General features: G+C 42.4%; 1 protein-coding gene across 1 annotated transcript in view; it reads right to left on the bottom strand.

The window, feature by feature from the left end:
- The window catches only part of ERGIC1 (endoplasmic reticulum-golgi intermediate compartment 1), a 62944-nt gene that overhangs the window by 30492 nt on the left and 17830 nt on the right, over nucleotides 1-14622 (bottom strand). The window contains exon 3 of the mRNA XM_033926967.1: nucleotides 11335-11407. Coding sequence (XP_033782858.1) covers nucleotides 11335-11407 — 73 coding nt within the window. The remainder of the gene's footprint in view (nucleotides 1-11334; nucleotides 11408-14622) is intronic.

The following is a 14622-nucleotide window of genomic DNA, read 5'->3' as shown; positions in this document are numbered from 1 at the left end:
TGAAAAATCGATTTCTTCCTACCTATTCTACACTATGCCACAATCAAAGGAAATTCCAGAGGCAATAAGAAAAAAACCCCGTACGTTGAAAGTCTCAAAAGGGTTCCAAAGCAATTTCTTAAGCTCTGACTCCATTAATCACATTATCGCCAAATGAATAAGACTTGAAACAGTGGTGAAATCTTCTGCAAAGTGACCAGTCAGCCAAAATTACTCCAAAACTCATCTGGGAAGTCACAACGATTCCAAAAGAATAGACAGAACTGACCTCTCTGACCTTAGCTAAGGTAAGAGTTCATGATGCCGAACAGAGAGACTGGGCAAAAATGGGATTCATGGGAGAGTCCCAAGGCACAAACTGCTGCTACCCAGCTACCTCCTCTTTTTTCTGCATTCAAGTTGAACATGCTGTCCACCACAGCTGTCTTGACTTTATTTCATCATAAACCATCCTTGATCCACTCCAATCTGGTTTTTGCCCTCTACATTCTACAGAAACAGTCTTTGCCAAAGTCTCTCGTCATCTGGTCCTGACCCCATCCAAGGGCCTTTACTTAGGCCTCATCTTTGACCGCATTCAATCATTTTGACACAGTTATCTCCACCTACTTCTTGATATGCTCACTTGGATTTACTTCTCTTCTCTCCTACAGTGGATAATATTCTACTAAAATCTATGAGTTGATGTGCCTGAGGACAGTGTCTTGCAATCTCTTTCTCAGTATAATTGTTCCCCTGCTGTTCTGATCTCTTACCATGGTTTTCTCAGATCTACCTCTCTACATCAGAAATTTTACCAGGTCCAAGTCTCGACCAGCTTGTCTGACATCACCAATGAAACATCTAGGCAGCATCTGAAACTGAACCTGGCCAAGATAGATTATCAGAGAAAGAGAGGGTGTGGTGGGGGTGGGAGGTGGATTTAAAGAGAAACATAGTCATCCTTCCTAGCTTCTCACCTTGGGATCATCTTCAGAGCCTCTTTCCCTATAATGTCACCAGAATTCATTTCTTCCTTTCTAAGCACACTACCATCACCACCTGCATAGACTACTGCAACCTGCTCCTTAAAGATCTCCCAATGAACAATATATCTCCCCTTCAATCTATTTAAAATTCTACTGCACAACTTATCTTCCAACTGTGTTGCTACACTAATATAACTCCTCTTTTCAAGTAACTTTGCTGGCTTTCTATTAGTTTCTGCATACTGAATGTCGGTTCCTCAGTTATCTCTCCCTAAACTCATCCTCAGGAAGTTCGCTCATCAGGTAAATTACTTATCCTTTCTCCTTCACTGTCAACAAGAGATCCCATTTATTCAAGGCATATGATGTAATAAAATGGAAGGGACTTCAAGTCCGTACATCATGCTCCATTTCTGGCCCTACTTAAATGCAGGACAAAAACCCACCCTTTAACTAGTCTTAACCCCTTATTCATCTGTTTAATACTCCTGTTTTTAACTATTTCCTACATGAAATTCCCTGATCTCTTATTTGTCACGCAGAGATTCTATTACGTGTTTGTATACAGAGCGTGTAAATGTAGCCGATACAGAGGAAGTAATGTAGTAGTGGATGCTTGTGAAAGTCTCCTGACCCTTCACTGCCTCAGGTACAAATTTATATTGTGAGCTAACAAAGGGAAACAGCATTCATTCACAATTTGCAAAACTAAGTAAATTAATCTATAATCCAAATCCTAATAAGTCATCTTGAAACTGAAGGATGGGAGGCTCCTCCCCCTTTAAACCTGTCACATCTCTTGATGTTAATAAATAAATGCCAGATTACTAAATTTACTTACATAACTCCAAGTGGCTGGTTACTTGCTGCACATGCTAGATGGATAAGCATTTACGTGGGTGGGGTGCCCTTAACTAGGCTGAGAATGATAATGAACACTTTAGACATGGGTCATTTAAAAAAAACAACAACAACCCAGCATGTCACAAAGTGGTACTGCATGACAGCTGGCTAAAGAGACAGTACACATTTATTGGTGTCACTGGGAAGCAGGAGGAAGAAAGCAGAAGCACTTCCTTTATCTCACCCTATCTAAACCAAATTTATCCACAGACACACGGATGTAGAGTTAGCTCAAAGGGATGAGACTCCCTGAACCAATTTTTGCTTCAGTATCTCCCCCCCTCTACGTACATCAGCACACTCCAGCCAGCCCTCCCCACCTAAAGAATCGGCTCCATTCCAACCAACCAGCTGTTGCCCTCTTTTCTTCCCCTCAACCAATGGAGCCAAAGTATGCATAGATTGGGAACATATATGCAGATGTTGCCAGAGGGATGTGTGCGCAGTTGTGCACAAGTGCACCGAAGGAGGGGAGAAGACAGCCACATGGAGTGGTTCTAGTGCTGGTAAAAAGGCAGTAGGTGCCCTTGGGCTTTGATGCTTTAAGCTCATGACTTATCCCAAAATGTTCCACCTCCCCCCCACGTCACACAAGAATGTCCCTCTCTATAGGGCTGAACTTGGACTTAACGGCATCGCGAGTGTCAGTATTCATCTCAGTGAGGCCGAAAACTATGGGGTTGACACTAATATCTGTCGTTTTCGATCATTTTTACACGTCACCCCTTCCCACCCCCACAGTATTTTTTCCCAGATAGTAAGTCATATGTATACCAAGTTTGGTTGAAATCTGTCCATGCGTTTCAGAGTTATGAAGACACGAACACACATACGATTTTAGATAGATAAACTTCTTGACTGGGAAAACCTGAACAAAATTACCGTAGGCTACACAGAGCAGTTTAAATTAAGAAAACTGAGAATCAGAAGCGCTCAGCCAAAAGAATCCCCAATAGGGAAATGGCTTTCTTTCACATTTAATTACTTACAGCTATGAAGAAGTACAAACCGAAACATAAGAACTACCGGCCTACACTCTTGACGCAGGTTAATTACAGCTCTAGAGAGTTCATAATAAACCAAAAAGCTACAATTGCCCACACCCAACACACATACAATGTCAGGTCACAATGACAGTTATATAATTTCTCATTCATTGTTACATACCTGAATCACAAAATCTCCATTTACGATGCTTCAATCCGGGTGGGAATACTATGATCTCAGTGGGAATGTAATTCGCATTTGGAAACTGGGTCACAGCATGAGTAATTGCCATAATTAAGAGACAGAGAAGCCTCATAAGAAAAAAGTACGTCAGTGCTGTAACCATCCTCTAGTGAGGTCACAGATCTTTATATTATCCACTCTAATCATTACTTCCTGCATTATTAGCCAGACGTTGACATGCCTTTGTGTGTAGCTGGAAAAGAGAAACACTTGAACAGGCCATGGCCATGGAAAAGACAAGGCATTCGTGCAAGCTAATTATATACTTATTGGGAGGTTGAAGTTGAAAAGTCCAATTTACCTATAAGCTCAGAATGGCAAGAGGTTTAAAGTTCTGTCCTCACAGTAAATCACATCGCTAGAATTCTGGTAGTTTTTTGTTGTTTTTTTTTGTTAGTTGCAATGGCTTTATTGAAGCAGCAGAATGTAGAATTAAGAAAAGGACAATCTAGCGTACTAGACTGGAAAACAATCCAGTTTCTCTCATTAGTTTCTCCCAGAGCTGGGGAATTAGTAACAAAAAAAAATTTTGTTAGAATATATAGTAGATTTATCACACATACACACACACACAAAAAGTCCTTATCCTGGGACTAAAGTTATATTTACCAGCACTTTAGACCCAGAGCAAAAAAATGTGGGAGTCGGAGATAGTCATAGTTGGACAGTAGAAAGATAGAGCTTTATTAAAGCAGCTGAGATACAGGGGTCTGAGATGGGAGGAAGCGTTATGATCAGCTTGAAGAGAGGGGTCATCTATAGGCCTCCAACACAACCCTGCCCGAACCCCCCCTCCCCCCGTACCCCTTTTCAGAGAAGTTGAAGCAGGAGGGAAGCTAAGTCCATCCCGCTCGTAGGCCCGCCAGTCCAAAATGGCAGGCCTTTCCCTCCCGGCGCATGATGTGATCTAATCTAATCTAATGCTTGGCTTTATATATCGAATCTTCATTCCAAGAAAGCTCGATTCGGTTTACAATAGTTAACAGGTAAAAACCATAAAGAAGAATAAATTTCAAGGAAAATAGTTTTTAAAACTTACGGAAAAATTGAAGTGAGCCAGACTTTCTTAAAAGGAACGGAAGATCTTTCCAAAGTTGAGAGAACTTAAAAATCAAAGATTGACTAAAAATCTTAACTCCTTTAATCCCTTTTCTGGAAGGGAGAGATAGTTTAAATTGTTGGTCACCTCTTGCGAAGGAGAATCTATAAAGATTCCAGGATAAAGGAACAAGAGGAGTGAAGATATCATATAGGATTTTAAAAATAACACAAGCACATTTAAACTGAACTCTAAAATAGACCGGGAGCCAATGAAGACTCTAAAGCACATGGAGGGGCCTAAGACCCCGATTGCCTTAGATGCCTAAGGCCCTTCCCCTTGGCCCCTTGAGAGGGGCCTTAAGCATCTGAGCCAATAAGGACCTTAGGCTCCTCCCTCTGTATTCCAGGATACAAGGGGAGGAGTGGGCATCCCTCTTGCATTTTGTTTCAGAGACAAGAGAGAGAGGGGATTTTTTTTTGGGGGGGAGGTACCTGGCGCGGGAGTGGGCTTTTGGTGGCAGGAGGGAGTCGGCAAACCCTACTGGAGGTATGGTATGTCAGTCCCACGGTGGGAAGATCGGTGGGGTTCTGCTGCACAAGGGGATGGGTGAGAGGGGAGAAAGGAAAGAGGAAGAATTTGGGTGGAGGACATGAAGGGAGAGATGATTGTTGGTTTTTGTTTTTTTTATGTACGACATCCCTGAAAATAAGCCCAAATGCATTTTTTGGAGCCAAAATTAATATAAGATCCAGTCTTATTTTGGGGGAAACACTGTAGTTATTGCTGCCATTCAGCCTTTCAATTACAGCAGATATGATTATGATGACAAACCACATTACTTATTAGAAATGCTAATATGGAATAACTCCATATTGTAAAGCTACACTGGTTGCCAATAACCAAACAATTGAATTTAAGCTGCTATGTCTAGTCTTCAAAGCCTGGCATCTTCATCTTCCAGAGTATCCGGACAAGAAACTGGCCAGATATCTAAATCTAGTCTCAATCTTGGATTTATATACCGTGTCATTGAACCTCTTACCAAATACTCCGCTCATAACTCGGTTCTCTTCAAACTGCTATAATATATTTTAGCCAATACATTCTATAATTCCTTATATTGTAAGTTGCCTTGAACCTAACTAAGCATAGTGTGACTCAGAAATACTGGATTAGATTCGTTTCAGTGTCTCAGTAAGGGAGTGGGGCAGTCTGCCCCGGGCGCTGGCACCCCTCCTCCTCTCCTGCCTTTTACCACTCATCCCCTTCCCTACCCCCGTCACAAGCAACAACCTAATAGAACTCTAAGATCATCTCAACATGACCGATTTGAAATCCCAGGCTCGAGAGATTTAAAACTCTAATCAACTAGAAAGAACCTTTTCATACTTCATTGAAGAAACCCCCTACCTTTCCTTCTGGAAACAATACTATAAAACCCTAAGCGATTACTCGCCATAGTCTGCGTCGTCTGGTTCACAGTACACCTCTTTCTTCTCTTCATATTTCTCAAGCATATATTTAAATACTTCTTGCATAGATGCTATAATTAGATTGTGAGCTCACTGGGACAGAGAAGGAAAATGTTAACCCTCGTTTCCAATGTATTAGTACTGTAAAACTGCTTAATACTCATGTACAAGTGGTATATGAAATAGAACAAATCCAATCCATACCTGTAGTCAAGTTTAATACTGCAGTATATGTTGAGGTGATGAATGCGCCAAGGCACGATCTGTAACGGCATAGCATCACCACAGACGCCTTTAAGGGTCAACATTTCCCAAAAGAAGTGTTAAACATCCAATTACAGTACCTTTTTAAATCAAATTTAACAGAAAACATGATGGAAGGAAGACCAAAAAGCCTATCTAGTCTGTCTAATCCTCAACAATTTAACTCCTTTCTTTTGCCGTCTCCCCCCCCCCCCCCCGGCTCCCCCGCCCCCCTCCAAAAGATTCTCTGTGTGCTCATTGGGAGGCTTTAAGTGTAAGTAAAACTAACTTCTGAATGACTAAAAATGTAGATTATTTTTATTTACGCCATCATCCACTAGGATGGGGCAAGGCATGGGAAAAGACAGAACAGACCTAAAGGCAGAAACTGGAAAACAGAAATGAAATGAAACAGGCTGTATTGGATTACATTAGGAAGGGAAGCAGAAATTGCCCCCTCCCCCTCTAATCCAAGCCCGAGAAACTATCACAAAAACAGATATTTTCATAATTACTTCTCATCTCAAACTTCTAGGGAGATAAATAGTTGTAATCTGTGATGACTATGTTAAATCACAATTTCTAAATCACAGCTCTAAATAATATAATAGCAATAAATAAATAAAATTGTGTTTGCAAAGTGCTCAGACCCTGTAACCATCTGTTTAGTGGTAACACCAAACTGTGGCTATTGTTGGGACCATCATCGTCATTAATAGGGACTCAGGTTCTCATTAATGCCAAAATTAGAAACTGGGTTAAAATATAGAAACAGGATTTCCTAAATTAATGAGTCAAGGATTGTCTCATCAGTTCATGACCTAATGAGTGACTTCAGTGGGTCTGCAGGATGGCTCGAGACACTCCCAGGAAATGACACAAACCTTCATTCTCTACAATCAGAAATGTACTTCCTGCACGGTCAGTAGGGTAAATAGCTGTGGCATAACTGTGAGCTTACTAAGGCTACATGGAAAGTGATGACCTTCATGACACTCCACTCAATTGGGCCGGAGGCTCAGACTGACATGGGTCTACGTCAGAGCATCCCCACCTCAATTCCTTAATAGGAGAACACCAAGACAGGAAACAAAGTTGGTCTGCTTGAACAAGGAGGCAGTGGCATAGCAAGGCGCCCCTCCACCGCCTTCCCCCATACCTTTTACATTTTCCAGGTGAGAGCAGCAGCGTGAACTTGCTGCTCTGACGCAACGTCAAGTTTCAAGTTTATTAATTTTAATATACCGACCATCGAAGAACACCTGGCCGGTTTACAATGTTAAAAAATAAATAAATTAAAAAAGTTAAAATTAAATTATTATGAGGGTAGGGGAAGTGTAAACATTAAATGGACAAATTACAAGAACGAATGTGAGCTTGGGGTTAAAGGGAGAAGGAAAAGTTAATAATAACATCATTAAAAAAAAAAATTAAAAGGAGAGAAAGAGCGGGAAAGGAAATAACATCAGGAAAAGGGATCGCTTCTTAAAAGCGGTTCATATTTAGTTTGCTAGCTGTTGGAGAGGAAATATTTAGAAGTGGGCAGCAAGTTCGTAATGCTGCTCGCACAGGGAAAAATTATAGAGGTACGAGGGAAGGGAAGGGGCGCGTGGCGGGGGGGGGTCGAGAAGGAGGATGGGTAGCTGCGTCCTTTACAAAGACCGCGTCTGGGGCAGACTGTCCCGCCCAGCACCCCCTTTACTACGCCAGTGCAAAGAGACAAGGTGGAACTAGGGCTGGGGCATTTTTTGCTGGGAGAAGTTCACCACTTTTAGCGCTTTATAAAAGGACCCCGATGTGTTAAGACAAACACCACAAAAAAAATCTAAAAAAAGTAGCAGTTGCAACTACACTTCCCCCTCCCTATTCGCGGTTTTGATGTTCGCAGTTTCGATTATCCACGGGTTTTCCCCCAGCCCCTCCCCCCCCCCCCCGAGAAAAAAACAGCCCCGGGACTTGGAGGGAGAAGATTGGAGGTGGCATGGGAGCGATCGAAGCATGGACCTTACCTGGTGGTCTAGCGGTTACGTGGTCTCGCAAGACTTTAACAGGGAGTTCCTGTTGTAGTCTCGTGAGACCACAGAAACTCAGCAGCACGGCTCTGCATGGGGCAGGATTGTAGGAAGATTGCTCCTGCCCCGCGTCACCGCTAGACCACCAGGTAAGGGGTAAGGTCCAGGGGTGGGTCAGAGCTGGCCAAAAGTTATTTGCAATTTTTCCCTATTTGCGGGCCGGCTCTGCCCCTAACCCCCGCGAATAGGGAGAGAGAAGTGTACTGCTTCAGGCAACCCGTCTTGAAAACATGCTAGGTTAAGTTACACCAAAGTTCTATTCTACATTGACAGTTCTAGGAGGATAAGAACAAGTTCAATAAAGCTGGATAAACAAAGACCTTCCAGGAATTACAATACAACATCCAACACAAATAAATAAGTTTTCAAATTTTTCCATAAACACCAAATAATCTAAGTAATCATGTCTAGGATGGCAATGAGTTCCACTCTGAAACCACTTGATGTTTAAGTGAAGAGTTCAAATATTTTACAGGGCACAAAGATGTGCATTTTTGATAAATTTACCCTCAGTGACAGATTGATAGTGGAGCAGAAGATGGGTTTGCCATACCCCAAACTTACAGTATTTGCCAGCATTTAAGACACCCCCCCTTTTTTTATACACATTTTTAAGAAAAAAAATAATTTTCTACATTTTTTCATGAATTTCTATAATGATTTACTGTACTTTATAGTTATTTATGTCTAGAAAAAATGTAACTAGGGAACACTGTAGTTATATACCTTTTAATCTTTATCCTCAAAACCCAGAAACCTTGCAGCGTCCGAGAGAGAGCAGAAACAATGCGACACGTGTGTACAGTGCGTACTTGTGAGACCTCGAGGCGGCATCCGAGAGGGAGCAGAAACAATGTAACAGTATAGTAATATAAACCAGAAGTTTAATACTGACTGAAATTTCAGCTCATAATTTTGATTAGTGGCGCCATATTTTAAGTGTATTTTGAGGGAAAAAAGTGTTCCCTATACTCCAGAAAACACAGTATTTTAAAAAGGCTACATGGGGGAGGGGGGGAGGGAGAAGAAAGGGGTCATTCCAAGAGAGGCAACTGGTAAGACAACCATGTTGAAATCTGTTGAAAAGCTGAATCACACTGGGTTTGCTCAGCACATACATAACTGATGAACAAACTCAAAGTGGTAACATGACAAAAAAATTCCTCAGCATTTCCTGATGGTGATTTTGCTACTGACGAGATATGACAGAGAACTAAACTAGGAGGAAGTTGAGAGCTGAAGAATCCGCATTTCCTGAGAAATAATCTTGAACAAGATTAAGACCACTGGACCCAGTTCAGAAGAACCAAATATGCTTCTTTAAAAAAAAGAATTTAGTTATCTGTCCTTCCTGGACAGATGTTTTTCCCAATCAATTTCAATTTGTTTCTTTATTAAAGTTAGCAGGATATGTAATGGAAAGTGGATTTTTAGGTAGGGTTACCAGATTTTAGGCCCGTAAAATCCGGACACCTGGCTCCACCCCCAGGCCTGCCCCCGAACCTCAGAGCCACGTTTGGAGGGCCTCTGAGCATGCGCAGGTGTGAGACGATGCCCTCCCAATGCAGCCCCAAGCTCAAAGCTTTTTAAAACCCAGACAAAGTGCCGGCTTTTGAAAAGCTGTCCTGATGCCTGGACAATCCTCTAAAAAGAGGACAAGTCCGGGTAAATCCGGAGATCTGGTAACCCTATTTTTAGGGCAGTTTCTTAAAATATAAAAAAGTGAATCACCCATTGTACACACTAATATTTCAAAACGATACCCGATGTGGAAGAGCAGTATTGGCCATGAGATCCAGGGGAGGGAAGGTCCCAGTGGCGAATGCCGTGAAGCAGCCGTTGCTGCTGTTTTAGGAGGCTTCAGAGAAATGTCAGGTCTCACTAGGGTGGGGGTCGCTGAATTGGTGAGTCCGATTTGAATCAACAAATTGGGCAGCACCAACTTGTATACAGGCAGTCCCCATTTTACAAACATCTGACTTATGTCAGACTCATACTTACGAACATGGGTCCTGCTCAACGCATCCCTCTATCTCCCTCCCGAGTTCCATTCTGTGTCCCAAGTAGGCACCTCCCTCAGGTGGGTGTTTACCTTCTGGACGGCTCACTCTTCCTGCCAGTCGCAGTCATTTCTCTACAGAAAGCCATGGGCAGCGGCTCCTACCCGCAGCTGAGCCAGAAGCCTTCCCTCCAACGTGGAAGGAGCTTCCTCCAACGTCAGAGGAAAGACTTCCAGCTCAGCCGCAGGTCGCACGTAGGAGCCACTGCTGGCAGCTTTGTATAGAGAAACGGCTGCGACTGGAAGGAGGACGGAGCCGGCCAGAAGGTAAACACCCGCCAGAGGGAGGCACCTATTTGAGAACACAGAATGGAGGGAGGAAGAGAGAGAGAGACGCGTTGGAACATGGGAGGGATGGGGCATGAACCACAGGATGAAAGAATGGCGGGAGTGAGGGAGAGAGAGGAAAAGATATGATGCACATGGTGAGATGAAGAAAGAGAAGAATTGTTGGGCATAGGGAGGAAGAGAGAATTATTGGACATGGTGGTGGGAGAGGAGTGAGGTAGAGATGAAAGCGAGAAATGTTGGATGTGGTGGTGGAGAGGGAACAGTGGGATGGATGGAAAGGGATGTAAGAGGGGCCTCGAGGAGGTGGAGAAGATGGGAAGAATACTAGGATCCGAGTTACAAATTGAATTTTAACAGTTTAAAAAAACGGAACCCATTTTTAACCCAGGGACTGCCTGTAATAATATGTAAACAGAAAAAGTGGTATAGCCAATTCCAGTCCCATAATATACATCCTGCAATTTTCCTGTGAGCAGCCAGTTTGGAATCCTGTGTCATGGCTCATGGACTGGTAACAGAATGGCAGTTCCCACACTATCTTAGAAAGTTGGGAATAAATAGGAAACGCCTTACCAAAACTCATTATTTCAGGACCATTTATTTGCAAAATCCGTCTTCCATTACACTCCCTAAATGTGCTTCAGTCCTGACCTTGAATGTTACGACTCTGAATGAGACATGGTAAAATCGAAATCCAAGTGGAATATTCCTGAAACAGATTTCTAGAATAGAGCTGGCATAAATGAAGGGTACCCCTGCAGGTCATAAGATTAGCTTGGCAAGCCTGAAGTTCAAGCTCTTTGAAAGACTCGGGGGTCAGATTTGACTTTCCAACATGTCATGTTATAATGGTTTGTATAATGCAGGTATTGCTTCTGACAACCAAATTAAGTCATACAACTCACCTAGAGTTGGGTATTTAGAATGTTCTATAACTAATCAGGAGTTTTAGAAGGGAAGAGGAGGAGATCCTCTCCTCTCCCCAGCAAATTAAACACTGCTAACGATCCCTCAGGAGCAGACATTCGAACACCAAATGGAGCACTGCACTTACATTTCGGTGGTAATGAATCCTGTAAGTTCAGACAGGAACAGGAACATTATAAAGAGGCAGCAGCACACAGAAACTGGAAGACATAAGCAAGCAGGGGTTCAGTAAGAAAGGTGATAGCGACCCTAGTTCTTAACACTTCACTTTAGTTCTTCTTCTCGCATTTCTCCCCCCCCCCCCCACTATCCTCTTGTTTTTACCTTATTTGTTCTAACCTCTTGATATTGTAAACTTTTCCCGCCCTTGATTGTCATTTTGTGTCTAGTATACATTTCAAGTTTATTAAGTATTTGATTAATCGCTTACTCAAATATCTAAGCGATGAACAAATCATTCAATTTACAGATAATACAGGGGTTATAAAAGACAGATGGACACTGAACAAAACATATTAAATTAACGACTAACAGAATAAACAAAAAAGGAAAACAAAGGGAAAGGCAGGGTAATGAAATACAATAATAATGATAGAAAGAAGGACGATTATGGTAAAAAACAATAGGAGGGAAATAAAAGAAGTAGCCTTATGAAAATAAGCAAAAATAGGCTGGGACTCCTAAATATCATAAGCGTCTTTGAAAAGAAAGCTCTTAAGTTGACTTTTAAATTTATCTAAGTTCTTTTCTTCTCTTTGATTTTTATCTATTGTTAACCACTTTGATTTGACTTTTTTTGGTTAATATTGGCGGTATATCAAATAACTAACGGTAACTGTGAAGTTCTTTGCTGGCCCAACTCACACCCCTTTTCCAAAAGGCTTCTCCATCCCACAGGATATATCTTAACCCTCATCACACGGTACAGCAAATTTGTACTTTTTTCACTTGGAGATTTGGTTATAGTGATCAGAATGCTTTCAGAAAACAAACCATTACACCCCCACCCCATAAATAAAATTAGATAAGTGAAAACAGGTACAACTGAGACAGCAATATATAAACTGCTTTGTTTGTATAACACAAAGATAGTTTACAAATCAAAATAAAATCCCCAAACCATTAACATGTTATTTGAAGAAAGACTGCTATACCTAAAATGCATTCATGTTCTCCTCGTATATACTGGGTTGCAATGGATAGGGGCCTAAGGCTCCGATTGGCCTAGAGCAGGGGTAAGCAATTCCAGATCTCGAGAACCGGAGCCAGGTCAGGTTTTCAGGATATCCACAATGAATATGTATGAGATGGATTTGCATGCATTGCCTCCTTGAGATGCAAATCTGTCTCATGCATATTTATTGTGGATATCCTGAAAACCTGACCCAACTCTGGCTCTCAAGGACCCCTGTCCTAGAGCCCCACCCATAAAACATAAGAATAGCCTTACTGGGTTAGACCAATGGTCCACCAAGCCCAGTAGCCTGTTCTCATGGTGGCCAATCCAGGGGCCTTAAACAACCTGGGCCAATCAGAGCCTCAGGCCCCTCCCCGGTGCATTTATTCTGTACACGTGCCCATCGTTATCACTAGCGATGGACACATCCAAACTTAGTGAATTTTCACTACTCTCCACCAACATCATTTGCATGAGTGTTTTTTGGAGAATGACTCACTTTAAAAAAAAAAAATTGGTACTATAACAACTGCGACAGCAGCCTGTCGGTTTTTACGCGGATTTTTGAGAATCTAGCCCTAAGAGAATTTGACATTTTGTTTTAATAATTCATGAGTCATTTTTGGTTGTCTTAGACTTATGCTATGAGTAGAGTCTCTACTGATTGCAAAATGTGTTCCCAGCTCCTGAAGTGTGTACCTCCCCCCTCCCCTTTCACTGTAGGACAGAGCCACAGAGGTACAGCAGGATGGGGATCACTGCAGACAATGCCTCACATTTAGACGCAATGCACAGATGCTCAGTGAAAAATACAGCAATGATTTTACTTTCCTTATTCTGTGCTGCTCTCAGGAGGAATAAAGTTCTTGGGGTTTTGTTTTGGGGTTTGTTTGTTTTTTTACTATACCTGGTTCTGTTTTCATGAATAAGATACAGAAAAAAAGGTCAATCCTTGAACACAGAAAAAGAGCCACTGCAACTACCGTAGATATTTTTTCTCATGTTCTACAGGTGATCCTGAGAAATCCAGTCACCCCCAGAAACCCAGTTTAGGCCCTCTACCATCTAGAGAGAGCTGGAAGGAAGGTGTGGCAAGCACCAGGATCCAGGCCTGCACTAGTGACACATTCACCAAACACCACACAAAACCCAGCTCACTCTGACTCACCAGGTTAGAAACAATACCATCAGATGTGCAATCACAAAACCAGCTAAGACCACAGGCTCTGGAGGAGTGTCAAGCCCCATCTTCCCATACCCCCATCTGTGTGTAGGATGCCTTATTTTGAGATCAGCTATCCCTTTGCCTCGTTCACAGAATATTACACGGATACTAACAAATTTGATGGCTCCTAAAGAGAGAAATGCAGCCAGTTAGCTAATTATGTTGCCCACATAACAGACCCTATTCTATAATATATGCCCAATTTTACCCCCCACCCCCAATTCTGTAAATGGCATCTAAAAAGACATCATCTCCTTGTTGAATGGGAGCTAGGAGGAAATGCCATCTAAAAGTCAAACTTCTTGTTTTATGCTATAAAGTAACATGAAATCAGTGAATCTAAATGCAGTTAGTCATTCATGCTGACTTTGCTCTTTCCCATATTCACCCCCAACCAAGCCTGCTGGAGAAGGCTAACACCCCTGAATCTCCCAAGCTAGGGTTACTAGATTTCCTCTTTAAAAAAACAGAAGACATGTGACCCCACCCCATTTCAACCCAGCTCTGCCCCTGCATGAGTCCAGTGTCTCCTTTGTCGAGCTCCAAACAAACATTGCTCATACACATTGCTCGTGGGCCTCTCTGCATGCATGGACATTGACATGACATCATGCTCATGCACGTGATGTCATTACATCGATGTCTGCACAGACCCTCCAAACACAGCCCCAAGCTTGTGGCCTTCCAAAACCCGGACAAAACTGCAGATAAATATCGTCCTACTTGAGGCCATGACACCAATAACGCTTCATGACAATCATTCCTACCAGACCACCTGACTTTGGTCACACATGCAGAATAAACCCTATGCAAATACAGAACCACAAACTAAAAAAGTCCTAATACACAAATGAAACCCTAAAATGCCAGACTCTACATTAAAAGGGACCTTAAACAACCTGGGCCAATCAGAGTCTTAGGCCCCTCCCTGGTGCATCCCAGGGTGCACTGGGGAGGAGAAGGCTGCCATTTTGAAGAAGCGGGCCTGGTGGCTGGAGGAAGTAAGCATTCCT

This window comes from Geotrypetes seraphini, chromosome 18 (assembly GCF_902459505.1).
Source record: "Geotrypetes seraphini chromosome 18, aGeoSer1.1, whole genome shotgun sequence".
Taxonomy (NCBI): domain Eukaryota; kingdom Metazoa; phylum Chordata; class Amphibia; order Gymnophiona; family Dermophiidae; genus Geotrypetes; species Geotrypetes seraphini.
The sequence above is the reverse complement of the archived record's forward strand: the minus strand, read 5'-3'. Positions and strand labels throughout refer to the sequence as shown.